Genomic DNA, 20649 nt, shown 5'->3' on the forward strand with positions numbered 1-20649 from the left:
TTTTTTTTTAAATAAAACTGGCAGAAAATGCAAATGACTTTTAAGCTGTTGTGCTATATAACAATGCATATAAACCGCAAAGCTTTAAAAATGTTATTCCCTAGAATAAAAATAATGTAATAGGAGAAATATGGTATGCTGTGTGTGCTTGTGCACATATTGCTTTTGTATGTCACATGTAGGTTACGCGGAAATATTGGTTATATAAGTATGCTTGGATTCCTTACTAAAGCAAGCAATCTGTTTCTAAGGCTGCTCAATCCTCAGGTCTTATGCTTTGAAGGCAGCTTCGTAGATCCTTCCTTATCTCTATATAGAGGTTAATCTCCCAGTCTGAATCCATTTTCATCCACAGATAGCAGCTACAATGGAGGAAGCAATAGGATTGAACATAGAAGGAGCAAAGAAGAAAATTCTTCATGGAGGAACGGGAGAGATACCAAGATTTATCACTGGGTCAAAGGTCTGTTTCTCCTGTGTTGTAGCATTGCCAAGGGACGATAACTGTACATGGCTTTGTTTCCCTGGTAACAGTACTGCTGTTGGTGTTGTAAGCACAGATGGCACATGGCTTTACAACACAATTTTCTAAAACCTCCTAAAATGCAGATTATGCTTTTCTTTAGATGTCCACTTTTCTTTAGTTTCTTTTGTATTTTGAGTACATTGTTGCAGAAATGATGCAGCATTGCTGTATTATAGCGTTTAGCCTGAACTCAGAGCTCCCTGTGCTCTAAAAGATATGCAACAGCATAATAACCTGTAAAGAGGAACTCCGGTGAAAATAATGTAATAAAAAAGTGCTTCATTTTTACAATAATTATGTATAAATGATTTAGTCATTGTTTGCCCGTTGTAAAATCTTTCCTCTCCCTGATTTACATTCGGACATTTATCACATGGTGACATTTTTACTGCTGGCAGGTGATGTCAGTGGAAGTAGCTGCTGCTTGCTTTTTTGGCAGTTGGAAACAGCTGTCAACAGCTATTTCTTACAATGCAACGAAGTTCACAGACAGGAAACTGCCAGAACCACAGTCCTCACAGTTTCCTGTGGGAGGGGTTTTACCACAATATCAGCCATACAGAGCCCCCTGATGACCTGCTTGTTAAAAGGAATAGATTTCTCATGTAAAAGGGGGTATCAGCTACTGATTGGGATACATTTCAATTCTTGGTCACGGTTTCTCTATAAAGGGACCTTGAGCACTTGTTAAAAATGAAAGTGACTTACCTGGGGCTTCCTTCATATTCCTCTCAGGGCAGTTGTTCTTTAGCCATACATTAACCAGTATATCATTGCACAAGCACTTTTAGAGCGATTTCTAAAATCGCCAGCGCTTATAAAAAATTGAAAACGCTCATAGTGTGAACAAGCATTTACTGGCCTGATCATTGTTTGTAATTGCTGGTTAATGTACGGCTAAAGAACAACTGACCTGAGAGGTATATGTAGGCTGCCATATTTATTTCCTTTTAAAGAATGCACATTGCCTGGCTGTCCAACTGATCCTCTACCTCTAAAAGCCCGTTTCCACTTGTGCGTTGCGGATTCGTCACGGAATCGCATGCAGATGCGAATTCGCATGCAGTTGTATACAAATTTTCATGCGAATTCACATCCGATTTCGCATGGAATACTATGTATGCAAATTTAACCATGTCAGTGCCTGAGTGCTTTTCTATTGGTTCCATGTGGATGCGAATTCGCATGGAAATTCGCATACTAAAACCGCATGCAAATTTCCTATTAAATACATTGTATGCAAATCGCATAGCGGTATGTGGTATGCAAATTCTGATGGCTCTGCCGTGCAGATTTTTTCTGCACAGAAAAACGCAAACGAATCCTGACAGGTGGAAACAGTCCCATCCACTTGTATTGCACATGTAAATTCGCATGCGGTAAACGCATGCGATTTCACGATAGTGTAAACGGGCCCAAATACTTTTATCCATAGACCCTGAACAAGCATGCAGATCAGACATTTGACTTAATTGTTCTGAAACTGAGATTTCCTTAAAAAATGCATCTTCTTGTTTAAAGAGGAACTGTCACGGAAATCTTAAAATTTGAAACACATACAAATAAGAAGTATATTTCTTTCAGAGTAAAATGAGCCATAAATTACTTTTCTCCTATGTTGCTGTCACTTACAGTAGATAGTAGAAATCTGACATTACCGACTAGCCCATCTTCTCATAGGGGGTTCTCAGGGTTTTCTTTATTTTTAAAAGCACTCAAGTGAATGGCAGTTGCTCCATCCAACTGCAAAAATAGTGTGCAGTGAGCAGGGAGGCTGGCCAGCATCTTTCTATAAATCTTTTTTCAGGGAATGTCTGTATAAAGAATAAAGGTCATGCTGAGAATCCCCAATGAAGAGATGAACTAGCCCAAAACCTGTCGATAAGGTCAGATTTCTACTACTTACTATAAGTGACAGCAACATAGGAGAAAAGTAATTTATGGCTCATTTTACTCTGGGAGAAATGTACTTCTCATTTGTATGTGTTTTAAATTTTACAACTTTTTGCGACAGTTCCTCTAAATTTAAATTAAATTAAATTTAAATTTACATTTTACCCAGCAGTGGCCATTACTAGTCATTAGCATAGAACAAATGGTATTATTACAACTAGAACTCAGCTTGTCTCTAGTAATAATATAGCATTCATTTCAGTACAGCAAACTTCCTGTGGATGAATGTACTCTTTTTTATATACAGTATGTCGTCATAAATAACACATTACCAATTACAGTTATATTTAATGAGACACTGTTGTGTATTTTGATGTGTTGCTCTCGACTCAGAGAATATCATCAGTGTTATTAGCCGCGCCAGATTCCAGATTATACACAACAGATGGTGTGTGTGTCTTTTCTTTCATTTGTATCATTGCTAATTAATCCTACACATGGATAATGAATGTCAGTAGTAGATGCATTCATCCTGTTCTAGGCCTGTTTTCCACAGGCAGCTGAAGCCAGTGAGGAATATGTAGAGTGAAGCACACAGGACCAGGATTGTAAACTCACCAGAGTGCAACCTGCCAGTAATATGTTGGCCCTTTATAAATACAATAAATAAATACATTAAATAAATAAAATAATTAATAGTAGATACTGTAGGTAAAAAGAGAGTGGCAGTGCACATCCAGGTAAAGAAACTGTCTTTATTCCAAAAATTCAAAATGACATCAATCCATCACAGCATCAGCCAAGAGAGAGAGGTACAAAGGAAATGCTAGTGCAGAGGTTGACAGCTGTTTCACACCTGCGCAGTGGTGCTTCGTCAGGACGTCAGGTGTGAAACAACTGTCGACCTTTTCACCAGCATGTACTTTGTACCCCTCTCGCTTGGTTTAACCTGTGATGGATTGATGTCCCTTTACATTTTTGAAATAAAGACTTTTTTTTACCTGGATGTGCACTGGCACTCTAGCTAAAGTGAGTGACTTCACCGCCTGTCAGCTGCTCCCGTTTACTTGGCAGGCAGTGTACAGGCGCCTCCCCCCCACCCCATCATGGAGTTGCATCTAAGCACAGCGGTTGCCATCCACAGACAAAACATACCATGGTTTACAGTTGTGTCATACTCCTTCCATCTCTCAATGATCGCTTGAACAGTGCTCCGTGGAATGTTCAAGGCTTTGGAAATCTTTTTGTAGCCTAAGCCTGCTTTAAATTTCTCAATAACTTGATCCCTGACCTGTCTTGTGTGTTCTTTGGACTTCACGGTGTTGTTGCTCCCAATATTCTCTTAGACAACCTCTGAGGCCATCACAGAGCAGCTGTATTTGTACTGACATTAGATTACACACTGGTGCACTCTATTTAGTCATTAGCACTCATCAGGCAATGTCTATAGGCAACTGACTGCAATCAGATCAAAGGGGGCCGAATAATTATGCACACACCACTTTGCAGTTATTTATTTGTAAAAAATGTTTGGAATCATGTATGATTTTCGTTCCACTTCTCACGTGTGCACCACTTTGTATTGGTCTTTCATGTGAAATTCCAATATAATTGATTTATGTTTGTGGCAGTAATATGACAAAATGTGGAAAACTTCAAGGGGGCCGAATACTGTTGCAAGCCACTGTATACTGGGGGAAGCTGCCTATCTAACCTATGCTGGGGGAAGATACCTATCTACAGCCAAGCAAAGCCCCAGGGCCCCAGCCCAGAAAAGCAGAGCCCTCAGCAAAGCAAACCCCCCAGCCTAGCAAAGCCTTCTGGTCCCAGCCCAGCAAAGCATACAGCCAAGCAAAGCCTAGTAAAGCCTCCAGCCCAGCAAAGCCCCCCAAAATGCCCCCAGCAAATTGCCCAGCCCAGCAAAGCCCCAGCAAGTCACCTAACAAAGCCAGGCTGGCTCAACATCACCTCCAGCCAGGCCAGCACAGCATCACCGTCAGCCAGGCCGGCACAGCATCACCACCAGCCAGGTCGGCACAGCATTACCACCAGCCAGGCCGGCACAGCATCACCACCAGCCAGGCCGGCACAGCATCACCACCAGCCAGGCCAGCAGAGCATCACCACCAGCCAGGCCAGCACAGCATCACCACCAGCCGAGTACAGCGCACAGGCCAGCCAGCCGAAGGCAAGACAGAAGCCAGGTTATGGGCTTATATATGTGAAATACTGCCTATTGAATATATATTTAATGCCACTGCTATGTTCAAGTACATTTGGCCCCACCTATGACCATGCCCACTTTACACGGCATGACCACACCCATTTGTCTCCGCTACGCTTGCCACACACTCATTCCCTCTTGGTGCCTAGGGCTGCCCCAGATCTCCCAGGGACCTAGAAAAACCCCTGGTTATAGGGAACTTAAAGTGTAAAGTATTTGGTGGCTGCCATATTTATTTCTTTTTAAACAATACTAGTTGCCTGGCAGCACTGTTGGTCTATGTTTCTGAAGAACACCAGAAACAAGCATGTGGCTAATCTTGTCAGATCTGACAATAATGTCAGAAACACCTTATCTGCTGCATGCTTGTTCAGGGTCTATGGCTAAAAGTATTAGAGGCAGAGGATCAGCAGGGCTGCCAGGCAACTGGTATTGCTTAAAAGGAAATAAATATGGCAGCCTCCATATTCCTCTCACTTCAGGTGTCCTTTAAGTTAGTAACAGCCATGCTGTGCATGCAGTACACATCTTGTCAAATATATTCAGGTGGTCAATTGCAGGTGCATGTATACTACTGCAGATACACAACCACTGCTTTTATTCAGCTATCCTCACTATGATCTAATTTATTCCAGGTGAAGGTTGCAAGCTTTTGCCATGTAATAGCAAACAAACAAAAAAAAATACAGTGCAGGTTTGCTATATTCAAAAGTCTCTCCTTAGGAAAACAGAATCTATGAACAGAATAGAGTATAAAGGCATGGCTAAATTTTTTTCTGTAGTTGATGGGGCTGTGCTGACGAGTACATTTGAAATCGGCGCCGGTAGACTTGGGCACAGGATACAGCGGTATATGGCTGATCCTGCTTCTGCACAAGTCCGGGCCGATTTAATTACTATTCCCCCTCCAGGCCGCCATGGATAGTGGGGGAATGATATAATTCGGCTTCCAGGGATTGCTGGAGGCCGAATTATTATGCTTTTAAGCAATCTTGGCTCCGTCTTCTGACGGAGCCGACGTTACTCACTGAGCGCTGCAATAGGAGTGATTCCTATTGAAGTCTATGGAGGCGCCGGCTGCGCCCAAATCTAGCAGCGCTGAAAAGCACTGCTCCGGTGCTGACAGCCTTACACATTTGCAGATACAGGTGTTCCAGGTGGTTGTTAATTGGACCCCTGGGTGCTTTCAACAATCAGAACACTGAGGCCCAAAACAGTATTATTGCATGAAGCTGTAACTGGATTTACTGATAACAATGTAGAAGTGGCTACAGGGTCGTCACTACCATAGAGGCAAAGGAGGCAATTGCCCCAGGGCCCCAAAGCCTGTATGAGCCCCCAGTGGCTACAAGAGGAAAACCACATTTTTCAAAAAGACCTTATAGTTTTTGAGAAAATCGATTTTAACTTTTCAAAGGAAAAAAAATACACATTTAAAAACCCGCCAACTTTAAGGGTTAATAGCAAATCCACCTTAAATGAAAGAAACCCTAAATTTGCAGGATATATTAAGGAGATCATTGGGAATAAGAGGAAAAAACTATTTTTTCAAAAAGACTTTATAGTTTTTGAGAAAATCAATTTTAAAGTTTCAAGGGAAAAAAGTATACTTTTAAATGCGGTAAATGTCACTTTTAGTAGCAAACCTAACGGTAGTGTAATTTTACAGTTATCAAAAGAAAGAGCAATACATTTCCTGACAGGGTTTCCAGGGGGTCCATACGCAGCCGCTGCGCTTTGGCCAGGGATTGCTATACAGCCGCAATATGGCTGTATGAAGATCCCTGGCATTTTTTCCTATTTTCCCAATTCTTTTTTTATGTTTAGAGTGTGGTAATTTTTTTTTTAATTATGTGGGGTCCCCCTCCTGAAACTTTTTAACCCCTTGTCCCCCATGCAGGCTGGGATAGCCAGAATGTGGAGCTCCGACCGATTGGGGCTTCGCACCCTGACTATACCAGCTGCAAAAAAAGGTCCCTTAATGCCGATTTTTGTTCCGGGGTATCTGTTGGGTAGCCCCCCCAGGTTTATTTTGCCCTGGGGCCCCATTGTTGCTTAAACCGGCCCTGAGTGGCTAATAGCTAGATCAAGCAAGGTTTTAGAATGCATTTAGTAATATTTTTAGTTTTAATATTGAATACATATTTAATAGCTCATGGTGTATGATAGGCTGGAGAAATGGAGCTATGGTATAGTCCCTCCTTCCACTTATGGATAATAACCAGTGTTTGAAAGGAATATAGGTAGGCACAACTAAGAAGAGATAGGATTTGAAGGCTTCTTTACATTTAGTAGGAAATCCAGTGAGGGCATCAGAGAGTGGAGATGTATGTGACCCGTCCCCTTGGGAGATGTTGGAGGGCTGATAGCTGTACAAACCAGTTAATAGTCTGCAGGCTAGCACATGTTTTGGTTCTGTGGAGGGGGAGTGGGGTGGCATGGGCGGAAGGACGAAGGAGGGGCACAGGTGTAAAGTCTCATGGCAAGGGGTAAATGGGGAGAACAATGCTCTCAGCCGACAAATCTATACACTAGGCTGATCGCCGCCCAAAGTGTAAAGGAGTAGAACTCACATCAAATGACTGTCCCTAGAGCCTCACCAACAAGGAGGGGTGGAAGAGGAAAATGTACTATTAAAAAAGATTTGGAAAGAGTTTTCGGATAAATAGAAAGTGAACCAAGAGAGGACTTTGGGCACAATTCACAAAGCTTTTTCACCTGTTTTTCTCAGTTTTTCTATGTTACTTTTTTAAACTCACAAAGAGCAAAAATACAGTATAATATAATCAAGGTGAGAAAAGTACTGTAATATTGAAATGAAGTTAATCAGTAACAACTTACTTTAAGTGATTACGTTTCTTGTAAATGTGCTGAAAGGTTAATTTTATGAATTAGGTGATAAATAAGACATTTACAGTATGAGAGGTTTTGTGAGTAGAGCCCATTGTCATCAATATTGTTGGAGTGCATGGCCTAGAGTAAACGTAGGGGATCAGAAACAGCAGAGTGATCCAAGAGAGACAGGAGAGATTAGTTACCTTGTGACTTAGCTCTGAGGAGGTCATTGGCCATGATTTATGAGAGACGATTATGTTGAGTATGTAGTTTGAAAGCCACATTGAAGAGGTTTAAATAGCATGTTGGAGTTGGTGGGATTATGTCAGTCATTTGTAAACTTTTTTTTAAATATACTCTAATTTTCAGTTATGGTGAATCAAGAAGAAAGTCAGGTCATTTGATATCTGCTTGTATGCATTTTAATGGTGAAATAATTGCTTCTTATTATGTCTTAGTGGACAAGCTCACAAAATTTGAAAAAGTCCTGACATCTTCAATAAGCAAAATAATAATTTGAAATGCTGGTTCACCAGGCAAATTATTATTATTTTGTATCTTCTGCAGCACTTTACAGAGTCTATAGTAATGTCATAAACTGTCCCTCAAAAGAGCTCGTAATCTACTCACTTGAGTATGAGTTGCCTGCAGGGATTGGGACTCTGAGGCAACAGTTTGGGGCTGAGCGCTTTGCAGAGTTCCCCAACCCTGTCCTCAAGGCCCACCAACAGTACATGTTTTGCAGAAAACCACAAACATGCACAGGTGGGGTAATTAGTGTTTTAGGAGAGCTGATTAACTGATTAATGGATTTCCACAAAACATGCACTGTTGGTGGGCCTTGAGACCAGGGTTGGGTAACACTGCTTTACAGTACACAGTGCTAGAGGCTAGTGAGGCATCTGTTGCTATGGAGGTGGAACAATGACTGAACGGCTGCCATCAGGCGGGGTTAGGAGAACAAAGCACTCAGAGGTCAGCCAAGCATCATTGTCACTGAAGAGCTGGTGTGCCACAATGCTTTATAGAGATTATTGATTAAGGTCCGGTTCACACTGCAACACTAATGCAGCAGATGCAGAAACAGTGCAGTTAGCACATCCACTCATTTACATACCTGCCATTTTGCCACCCGTCCGCTTCATCTTCCGTACCATCCGCCGCTATTCCAGAAACTGATCGGAGCCTGGCAGAAGCATGGAGCTCCTTTTTGGATTGTAAAAAATCAACAGTAGTCCTACCTTGCAACCGGGAGGATTCTCATTTGTCTACCATAAACCAATGAGAAATTTCTTAGTTGAAGCAGCAATCCCATTGGTTTTTTGCAAATCAGTGGGATGACCCATGCTTCTGCTGGGCTCTGACCTGCTTTGGATCGAATGGAGGGTGTCAGCGGTGGCAAAACCAAATCCACCGGACAGGTGAGTCTGTGTCTTGCATGCAGCAATCAGCCTGTCCATTCCCGTAGGCTTCCATTGTGTTTGGGTTTGTGGCACGATCCTGATATACTTGCAGAAAAATGCAGCAGGTCAGGATTCTACCTTTGTGGTCCAGTCAGTGTATGCTGCGTTCACGTTCATACTATTAATAACAGAAGATGCATTTACCATCCATTTTTTATTTTTATTTTTTGTGGGGGGAGGGGAAGGTTGCATTCTGGAAAATGATGTTTTGTTGTTTTTTTTTAATTACAGAATGAGCGGGCCCTTATTCATGTCATTAGCTTTCCCTCAGATGGGCTCACTATCTATTATTATTATTATATATTGTATTTATAAAGCGTCAACATATTACGCAGCGCTGGACAATAAATATATACAATGATACAAGGATGACATACATAGGGTTATACACATAGAACAAATTTATACATGCAAATTGTACAAAATGCATGATCATGCAATATGGGCTGGTTGGGTAGGCCCAGTAATACAAGTACAGGCTGTCATAGGACAGGAGCACATGATCCTGTAGATTACACTAGGGAGCGGAGGACCCTGCCAGAGGCTTACAATCTAAAGGGTGAGATGGAAACACTAGGTGGGGCTGTTAAATATTCAGTAGAGAGTTACTGTGCGGTAGGAGGTGGGTAGGCCATCATAAAGAGGTGGGTTTTGAGGGCTTGCTTGAATGTGTTGAAAGAGGGAGCAAGTCTGATGGGTGGTGGAAGGGCGTTCCAGAGGGTGGGGGCAGCTCCTGAGAAATCCTGCAGGCGGGCATGGGAGTGGGTAATGCGTGGGGTGGTGAGGCGAAGGTCGTTTTAGGATCGGAGGGGGCAACCTGTTGTATACCTGTGAACAAGCTCTGAGATGTAGGTAGGGCAGGTTTTGTGCACAGATTTATACGCCAGGCATAGAATCTTGAAGGGTATTCTGAAACGGATAGGGAGCCAGTGCAGGGATTCACAAAGGGGAGATGTGGATGCGGAGTGGTGCGAAGAATGGATGAGTCTTGCAGCCGCGTTCATCACTGATTGCAAGGGGGCAGTGCGTTTCAAGGGGAGGCCAGAAAGGAGGGAGTTACAGTAATCAAGGCAGGAGATGATGAGGGCATGGATGAGCAGTTTGGTAGTGTCCGGAGTTAAGAAGGGGCGGATCTTGGAGATATTACGGAGGTGGAAATTGCAGGCTCTGGTGATGTTTTTGATGTGTGGGATGAAGGAGAGTTCAGAGTCCAAGGTGACACCCAGACAGCGGGCCTGGGAGGTAGAGTAAATGGTTGTGTTATCGATTGTTTGTCAGGTGGAAATCTGGGAGGGGTGCAGCAGCATGGGGTGGAAAGATCAGGAGCTCAGTTTTGTCTAGGTTAAGCTTCAGGAACCTAGCAGACATCCAGGAGGAAATTGCTGAGAGACACGTGGAGACCTTGTTTATGGTGGTGGATGAGAGATCGGGGGTATGGAGGTAAATCTGAGTGTCATCGGCATAGAGGTGATATTTGAAGCCCAGGGAGGAGATAAGCTTGCCAATTGAGGAAGTGTATATGGAGAAAAGAAGGGGGCCCAGAACAGAGCCCTGGGGACCCCAACTGAGAGGGGGGCAGGGATTGAGGAGGAGCCATTGAAGGAAGTTGTGAAGGAGTGATTGGATAGGTAGGAGGAAATCCAGGTCAAGGCAGGACCATGGATGTCCCTGCTACAGCCTAGGGGCATTCTAGGATGGTACCAATTAACCTAGAAGCCAGAGAAAACAAGTAATACAAAGACAGAGAGAGAAAAAGTATGCAAATTGCAGACAGATATTTCTGAATGAAATTAAAACCTGGAAGTGTAGCACTGCTGGTGCTAGATGGTGATGGTGCTAGCTACTTAGCCACAAGCCACTAAATAACAGAAACAAATAATGGACTGGTCATCATGAAAAGTACATTTATTCTATGTTTTTGTATGCACTTTTTAAAGTGACACCAAAGCGAAAAAAAGCTGATAATATAATTAATTGTATCTGTAGTACATAACAGAACATTAGTAGCAAAGAAGAAAGGAGTCTCATTTTTATTTTCAGCTATATAGCTTTTTTTTTGACTAAATTAGTTGGAGAGCTCAGAGAAGCTCTTTTTCATAGATAACAAGTGCAGTTTCTTAACTCTTTCTTTACTGGAAACAATATGAGACTCATATCTTTGCTACTGATGTTCTATTGCTTAGCTGTACTACACATATACAGTAGGTCATTATATCATAAGTTTATTTTCACTTCAGATTCCCTTTAAAGACACACTTTCAAATCAGCCCAGACCCAGTAACGGGAGAGAAACAGTTTGTTTTTGCATAATAGCCAACAAATTGGGAAAACAGACACTATATGTCACTGAGGTAGCAGCACCATTATCTTACAATAGCAGCCTCCCTGGAATTATTGGAAAGTATGTTTTTCTTGATCTAAATAACTTTTAGAACGAAGTCAGCATATTTTCTAAGTTGATTATGCTAAAAAAGAAATGAAATAACTCCCTCGATCACTACCGTTTTTAATTGCGTTTCATTGCCAGAGTTATATAGGTCCGCAGAGGCCGCATAGAGCTGCATAGTATAATTAATCTTGTTGTGTTTATGAAATCTTATCAATTATGCTTGCAAAGTAAAAGGAGAATTGGCCATGTTGGCAGTCAAAACAGAGAAGACAGAGAAACGCAAAAAAAACCTAAATTGTAAAAATATTAATTCCTATATATAGATAGGGAGAATTGGGCATAAATTATAAAGTCCACATGAACATTTTCTTTTTAACTAACCTAATTATGATACCTCTCCCATAGAACCCCTCTATATTCACCTTTGAGGGTGAGACAGGTGGTTTCTACGCTGGCTCTGAGCCACGTAGCGCCTGCTTTAGGTGTAGCCATAGACTGTACTTTTATTACAGTCTATAGCGCCACGGGGGGAATTTCTCCTGAAATCTCCGTAATTCGGGTGCCAGCGATAGCCGGACCTGAATTACGCTGCCAGAGGACAGGCTAGGTTATCAATAGGGGAATAAACCTGTATTTGTTATATTGCCCTACTTTGCTTAGCATTGCGAGAGCTGTATCTTGGTTCTCCCTTCGTTCAGAACAACGCCATCTGGAACATACCTACGCCTTTGAGGATCTTAAACTTGAAGACGACGTGATGGCATCATCTAGTCAGACAGCCAATGAGTTGAAGCACGTAGAGCCTCTTATCTGTCCCAACTCCCGCTATCACACTCCCCAAGGCACTTTCTAAGAATCCATGTGCTGCTTCTTCATCACTGCATACATTAGATTGCCTAAACCGTGCAAACCTACTTCTCAGTATACAGGAGGTAGGACCAAGTAGGTACCAGCCACTGCTCCCCTCCATGCAGAGGCAAAAGGGAGAGATTGCACAACATTAGCACAATGTTGTGTCCTAGAGAGGGTTGGCTCACCTTCTGGAGCCAACAGGAACCAGGACAGAAGCCCCAGTATATTGTACAGTATGTGCGGTGCAGGGCAGTACCTAGTGTGTGGTATGCAGGACACATACTTATTTGAGCTACTGTGTGTGACTTTGAGGAAGGAAACCCATTCCCACAAAAAGTTGTATACGTAATAATTTCAATGTTTATATTTGTCTCCTGTTGGACTCACACACTGAATAGGAAGAGACAAGATTTGAACCCAGGTCTCCTATGTCAGAGGCAAAGCCCTTAACCATTACACTCTTCAGCTAATATATATACGAATGTCACAAAGTGATCAATTACATGAGTATTCCATCATGTCTATAATGGTCTCTTACAAAAGCCTTGGCTCTAGAACCACCACCACTTGCCATCCTTCCATGTCACTGACCCAATGAAAACTACCATAAAGACCCAGATCTGGAACACCTAAAATGATATATGTGCACTACTAGTATTTAAAAAAAATGAAAATAGAAAAGGATATGTGTAATGATGTCACTGACACTTTGGCCACCATCCTCAATTTGGTGGGTTAGGCCTCAATGCAAATTTAACTAAATGTGGTGTTTTTTTATCATGAATGGGGAATCATTTTAGCTAAGGTTTACAGCCAGAGCAAGCACAGCCTAATATTTTGATGTTTCCCCCAGTTGCTGAATTGCTCTCCTACTGAGAACCAATAGCAATGTTTATCAGTATTAGAACTTTATTGGCCAAGTAAAACGACACTTGCTAGCTGCGCAATAAACACAGACAACATGACTATCAAAAGTAACAAATCATGTAACAATGGTTAAAAGTACATAAAAAATTAATAAATTGTACAACTGTGGTGCAGTGCTTTGTATTTTAGCAATTGCAGCATTATGCTGGACACACATACAATGCAATTTTTGCATCAGATAGACTGATTGTTCGATAATTTCCAGCATGTCCAATCTGCTTCCGATCGAGAAAAACAACAATTTTGTGCAGTACTGGTCTCATAATGAATCCCTTTCTTGATCAGAAGCAGTTTGGACATGCTGGAAATCATTGATTGATCAGTCTATCTGACATGAAAATTGGATCAACTGTACCCAGCCTTTACTGTCAGTGCTGAAGGGATTTTCATGACAAAAAATGTAAATATGAAGGATAATCCAATTAACCCAGCTGAAAGCCTTTTATTTTTCCTCTGATTCTGCTGGTTTACTATTTTTTGTGTGATTTTATTTGATATTTTCTCAGGGATATAAAATGAGGTGTAAAAGCGCGTATGTTAATGTATGGCGTCAGTGAGTTGGGCGCAGGGTGAGCCAAATGGCGGCTCACCCTGCTGCTTAAATTCCCGGTGGCGTTAAATATTATTCCGCCTCCGAGTTGTAGCGACTCGAAGGGAGAAGTAATTCAAATGACCTGTGCGTGGCGCACTATAGCGCTAGTGCAATAGCGGTGCCCAAGTCAGGCGCTGCACACCCGTTGCCGGCCGCTGAAGACACCTGCTTCGTGTAAAAACTGAATCCTTATTATTATATGTAATACAAGGGAGTGGTGGTACACTGACAGCCCATAGCATTGCGCTGCATCAAACAGTGCAATGCTGCAGTTTAATAGTGTTTTAATAGGTTTCATTGTGAAATTTATTGAGAATCTGTGAGCTGATCAGATTCAGATCAGAGAGGAACTGATCTATTTGCAACATTGTATGGCAATCTAACCATGTATGGTCCCCTTTATACTGTCTACAATACAAAAAAAACCAAACCTAACTTTTATCTCAGACATGTCAGGAGCAATCAGGCTGCATTGTCCTAACAGCGCAGAGATAAGTAATGTTGTAGCACGGTTTAACAATGGTGGGATAGTAATAGCTGGCTGCGGTATATACTTCATACTGAGATCAGTTTAGAATGATGTAATCACACAAATGCCACATGCACTTACGAGCACAGTAAATCAATGCAGAATCTAAATCATTACCAAACGGCCCATATTGAGGTGCTGCCAGCCAGTGTCACTACAACCTGAATGTGATTGAGATCAAATCATACAAGCTTTGTGGTTTATCTTTATTTGGAATGCATAGCATAGGTCGGGATTTTATAAAACGATTTCCAATATACAAATGTTTAGCCGTAGGTCATGGATGGTGTTGCAGAATACTGGAATCAGGTTGGTCAGCATTTATAGATGACAGCAGCCAGATCACTTGCCTTCTGTCACATCAGTTGACAAGTAGGTCTCTTATCATGACAGCAATGACATGAGATATCTACATGTGTCCTCCACAGTTACTGATCTGTTAAAGAAGTAAGCAAAAATAGGAGCGCTCTCTGGTGCATTAAACCTTTTAATCACTTCGCAAACAAGATAAAATCTACTTACAAAAATAAAATCACTTTTAAGCATGTAGCTAAAATCTCCACGGATTCCGACTCCAACCTCCGTATAGCAGTATCACCTCACGTTGCAACCTCACTGCGGCCAGTAGCGAGGGTTGATGCTCCGTGTGTCGGCGGTGTCTGGGCAGGGGGTGGGTGGTTCCTCGATCGGTGCGCCAAATTACGTCATTACGCGTTTCGGCGCCGTGCGCCTTTGTCAGATTCTTTAGACACACGCTTGTTTTTTCCCACAAGACTTTGGAGCTGCATGTACTGGAGGCTAAAACCAACATTCATTTCCTCGTGGATTGAGCGCAGTGGACTGCTTGGTTGTTTGACTGATCTGTTAAACCTATATTTCTACTTAAACTAAGAAGCAGCGTATTCCTAAACACGGTACATGGACACCACACAAGTTTGTATTTTTAAACCACAAGACTTAGTTCATACTACAATTCACAAAACGCAATTGCATGGCGATTACGATTGCAAACCTTCAAACTCCACTCAATCGCCCCTTAATCCACGTAATGTGCCCCAGGGAGTCAAACGAGTAAGGTCCAGATTCCTGAAGAACCAAAGTACATATCCTCAAGACCTTCATAAAGTGCACTTGATGAAGATCTTGACGACTAAAACGTTGTGCATGATGTCGCTGTGATATGATATAAAGTAAAAGCAGTTTGCAACTTATCCAGGTGGAGACCCAGTTTTTTCTTTATGTGAATATTGCTTTCATAAGCCTCTCCACTCTTTGGGGAAGGTTTCCAGTAGATGTTAGGCTGTGCAAAGATGTGTTTCTATTTAGACACAAGACCATCAGTGATGACAAGCTTTGATCTTGGACAAGGCTCAGAGTCTATATTTCAGGTCCTCCCAAAGGTTTCTCTTTGAGATCAGGTATGGGCTTTGAGTAGCTTAGTCATGCTGTTCCTCACCACTCCCAGTAAAATAACTCTTTATGGATCTCTGCACAGGGAAGAACACTTTACAAACTTTTGCTATAAATCTTGAAGCCCATACAGTTCTACAATGTAATTCAATGCTGTAGCATAAATATATTTCATCATTGAAATTGAGGGAATAAGCACAAACCATGAAAGAGCCTCCCAGGTTAGCTCTGATTCTGCTGTCATTATTCTTCCCTGTGTTACATTTTTAAGTTGACACTATGCAGGTAGCATAGCACTGTCATCTGCAAATCCAATAGTCGTCTATCAAACTGGCAGGTCATGAAATGATTCATCTCTACAGAGAACACATTTCCATTGCTCAAAAACCCAACTGCAGTGTGCTTTCCTCCATTCAAGCCCATTCTTAGGCCCACTTTCCACATATGCCAGTGCTATGCATCTGAATCCCTCAAGCCATGCAATGCGTGGCTATGAGGTTTTGGATGCTGTTTGTGGAAGAAAGCATCTGGCACTATGTTTTTTTCCCCTGCACACAAATTCGGAAGCAGCCCATTGATTTCAATAGGCTGCGGTTCCCCATCTAATTTTGCATGTGGGGAAACACTGCAAATTGCCTCTAGTGTGAATGAGCCCTTAGGGTTGTGTGGAGATGCTCCACCCCCACAGTACGTGAAGTTCACATAGAAGTATTCTGTTGTGGTGATGTACCTTAAAGATACAGTTTGGGAGCAGTAGTTGGTGCTACTACTGAGGATATAATTGTTTAGTGCTCAGCAGTCCTTTCTTGCAAGTTACATAATCGTCTAATTACTAGTTTCTTATAAGACAGTGGTGGCATATCTGCAACTTGCTTTTTAAATAAAATAGTCCTTTTGAAATCTATTTAAAGGATACATGAGGTGAGAAAAAAAATAAACGTTTGACTCACCTGGGGCTTCTTCCAGCCCCTAGAAGTCACTCGGTGCCCATGCAGCTGTTGCGCTCTTCTCCAGGCCACTGCTTTGACCTCTGTAAGATCGTGACCCACGGTTGGATCGGGATCTTCTGCACATGCGTGGACACCTCGCGAACCTCTCATGATTGCACTCTTGTGGCTAGGAGAGGTCTGTGCTAGCGCAGGTTCAGCCCTTTAGAACTGAGCAAGCGCATAGTGCTCCCGGCCACGGCTCTATGCTTGCACAGTTCTAGTCCTCTTGACCTGCACAAGCACAGAGTGGTCCCAGCAATTGGAGCGCAATCATGAGAGGCGTGGAGTGCAGCCGTGCATGCGCAGAAGATCCAAAACCACCTGCGGGAGAACAGAGGCGCCAAAAGGATAAAAGTAAGCTAAATGAGCTTAAAAAACCAAAAGAGGAGGTAGTGGTGGACTTACCACCTCCAAGTAGACGCACAACGACTGTAGTAAAGACAGTCAATATATTTTATTTATGAACTCCAAATATGCAACGCATTTCGCAGGTTTGATCCCGCTTCATCAGGCAATAACAACGGAGCAATAGCATATGTGGTCAGTAGAAGAGCCAAGCACATCTGTTATGGTGATGTGCCTTAAAGATGCAGTTTGGAAGCAGTAGTTGGTGCTACTATTGAGGATATAATTTTTTAGTGCTCAGCAGTCCTTTCCTGCAAGTTACATAATGTTTTAATTACTAGTTTCTTATGTGGTGGCATATCTGCAACTTGCTTTTTGACTAAAATAGTCCTTTTGAAATCTATTTAAAGGATACATGAGGTGAGAAGCCTGGGGCTTCTTCCAGCCCCTAGAAGTCACTCGGTGCCCATGCAGCTGTTGCGCTCTTCTCCAGGCCACTGCTTTGACAAGCACAGAGTGGTCCCAGCATTTGGAGCACAATCTAGAGAGGTGTGGAGTGGTGCACGGGTGCCGTGCATGCGCAGAAGATCCCAAACCACCTGCGGGTCGACTCGCTATCTTACAGAGCGGCAGCCTGGAGAAGAACGGAACAGCGGCGTGGGCACCGATAGTCTTCTAGGGGCTGAAAGAAGGCCTGGTTGAGTAAAACTTTTCTTTTTTTACTCACCTCATGAATCTTTTAACTTGATCCTACATATACTGTACCAGTTCACTGTAACAGCAAAATGTTTACAGTTACAAATCTACACTAGTTTTCATGGAATATAATAACCAAGCCATATATCGAACTTTGTTTATGTGTAGTAGTAAGTAATAATACTGTAAGTAATACTGTATTTTTTTGTTAGGTGACTTTCCATTTCCAAACTTTAAAATGTGACAGTGAAAGGACTGTGATTGATGACAGCAAAAAAGTGGGCGTCCCAATGGAAATAATTATCGGAAACATGTTCAAGCTGGAGGTCTGGGAGATGCTGCTCGCCTCTATGAGGATTGGTGAAGTGGCTGAATTCTGGTGTGATGTTACGGTAAGTACTTTACAGACTTTATAGTACTTTATAGACTTTTCTCTGAACTGCCAAATCCAATACATTTTCCCTTAGCTATTTTTAATTAGCATTGGATAACATTTAGAAAGTTTGTTTCACTTGCGTGATATTTGCGAATTTGCAGCTGTGAACATCTTTGGTAAATACGGCCCGTAAAAATAAACCCTGTTTATTCAGCAGACACTTCAGACTATAAGATGTCAGCCTTTGTCCCCCTGTGTCCCCGTTTTTGTCCTCCATGTGTCAGCCTCTAGGAGAAATGTACATTTTATATGTATCTATTTAAATTTTTTCAATAATGGTCCATTAAAGGGACTCAGATCATGTAGGTACGCATTTAAGCATACCCACAAATACATGGTAGTACCTCCTCACTTACCGGCCATGATGTAAAGCATTCTTCCCCCGTCCGGCTGCTGTAAATTACAATGGGGCCAGCGACTCTTAGAAAAGTTGCGCTGTGACCCCGGAAGCGGGTGTCAAGTCATGTGCAGGGCCGGATTTGTGCTTTTTGCCGCCCTCGGCCGACTATCACTGCCCCCCCCCCCCCCCTCCCTACCCCCTCCGACCAATAGCACCCCTCACACACGTACATAATTTATATGCACCTTTTCATAATTTAATAGCCACTATGCCCCTAGATAAAAAATAAGTTGTTATTAAATGGACTCAGAGCTCAGTAAAAGGCAAACATGTATACATACCTGGGGCTTCCCCCAGCCCTATCCGCTCTGTTTGCTCCCATGCCGCCATCCTCAGCGCACTTCCGTCAGTCGGAGCCAGTCTGACGTAAGAGAAGTATGCCCTCTATGTATCTCTCCGGCAGCTGCTGGAGAGATACGCAAAGAGCACACTTCTCCTGCGTAGACTGGAGACGGGAGAGCGGGGCCCTGGTGCCGGCACTACAGAAGACTGAGGACAGCGGTGTGGGAGTGATCCAAGTGGATGGGGCTGGAGGAAACCCCAGGTATGTATACATTTTTGCCTTTTACTGAGCTCTGAGTCCCTTTAAGTAGCCATGGCTACAGGATTATTAGGATGCCCTGACCTGTGTGATAATGTAGAAAGCTAAAGGCCCGTATCCACTACACGATTTTTCTGACAACTGGCGATTTTTTTGTTTTGAGTGATAAGTGATCGTTTCGGTATCACGTCATGGGAACAGGACTACGATTACATAAACAACGTTTGAAATGCGCAGTGACAATGTCTTAAACGGAGGATCAGATCTTTAAGCTTCAACAACTCCTGCGCAAAGTACAAAGATCTATTGAACTCTTGTTCGCGTTAGTGTGCCGTCGCATGTACCAGCCAGCAGGAAGATGGATCAGAGAACGCTTGTCGACGTCTTTGTGATCCATCTTCCTACGTAGCTAGGTGAGTAATCAGTTTAGGACCAGCAGTGGAAGGGTTACAAGACAAGTAGGGATGCAGCTGGTGTGAGCAGAGATAAGAGCAGCAGAGATCAAAGCTGGTCAGTAAGAAAATGACAAGTGGAAGCGAGGGGGGAGGAAGGGGGGGGGGGGGGGCGTTTACCTAGCATACCACTGGTGTCTGCAGGATGTCACTTGTCCCTGTATTGGCGTGTGCTTCTGAGAGGGAAAGGCAGACTGCAGCTTTTGCCGACAACAAGAGATGAGAGCCTGGGAGTGAAAGGGTGGTTGGAGCTGTCATTCAGCTAGCTACAATCTGAATCTGGCGCCGGGGAAAAGGGAGCGGGCACTAGTATTCCCTAATTGTGTGTACATGCACACTGAAAATGCTGAATATATACAGGCACATTTGTCATCTGGAGGGCTGAGCCGTGACTCACCTGATGATAGCAGCTTCCCTCGGTCTGCTGCCCCGCTCGCTGGCGGCTGTCCACTTCCTTCTCTCCCGCATCTTGGTGTATTAGCTCTGCTGTTACTGCCCGCATACTCCCTGCTTTCACCCCCACTTGTCTGCCTATGTGTGAGATCCAAATTTCCCCTTTCTCCGCTGCCGCTATTAGACCTGCAGCAATCAGCGTGGCCCCCAGTGATGAGTCAGGCGAGTGGTGACCAATAGGGGCGCTGCATACTTCACATAAAGTTAGTGTGAAGTATACAGTGCTGTGATTGGTCACCACTCGCCTGACTCATCACTGGGGGCCACGCTGATTGCTGCAGGTCTAATAGCGGCAGCAGAGAAAGGGGAAGTTTGGATCTCACACATAGGCAGACAAGCGGGGGTGAAAGCAGGGAGTAAGCGAGCAGTAACGGTACATAGCTAGGATACATAGCAGGCGCCCCAGCTCCCCCCACCGCCCTAGGCCTGGGCCTAGTCTGACTTCCCACAAATCCGGCCCTGGTCATGTGGTCTGCGCATGCTCAAGGCTTCCGTCCTCCTCCTCGCAGCCTATCCCTGCACAAGCAGCATGTCATTGCTAAGTGCACAAAGGAGCTTCCAGGGTCACAGCGCAACTTTGCTGCGAGACGCTGGCCCTAATGCAATTTACACCGACCGGATCGGGGCAGGGGCGTCGTCGGGAGAAAGCTTTACATCACGGCCGGTAAGTGAGAGGCTATTACCATGTATTCGTGGG

The 20649-nt window shown here is 43.3% G+C and overlaps 1 protein-coding gene across 1 annotated transcript in view; it reads left to right on the top strand.

Moving 5' to 3' along the window:
• The first annotated feature begins 274 nt into the window (after positions 1-274).
• AIPL1 (aryl hydrocarbon receptor interacting protein like 1) overlaps positions 275-20649 on the top strand; it is a 94546-nt gene continuing 74171 nt past the window's right edge. The window contains exons 1-2 of the mRNA XM_068265962.1: positions 275-463; positions 17883-18062. Coding sequence (XP_068122063.1) covers positions 368-463; positions 17883-18062 — 276 coding nt within the window. The 5' untranslated portion in view covers positions 275-367. The remainder of the gene's footprint in view (positions 464-17882; positions 18063-20649) is intronic.

Source organism: Hyperolius riggenbachi, chromosome 2, assembly GCF_040937935.1.
Source record: "Hyperolius riggenbachi isolate aHypRig1 chromosome 2, aHypRig1.pri, whole genome shotgun sequence".
Taxonomy (NCBI): domain Eukaryota; kingdom Metazoa; phylum Chordata; class Amphibia; order Anura; family Hyperoliidae; genus Hyperolius; species Hyperolius riggenbachi.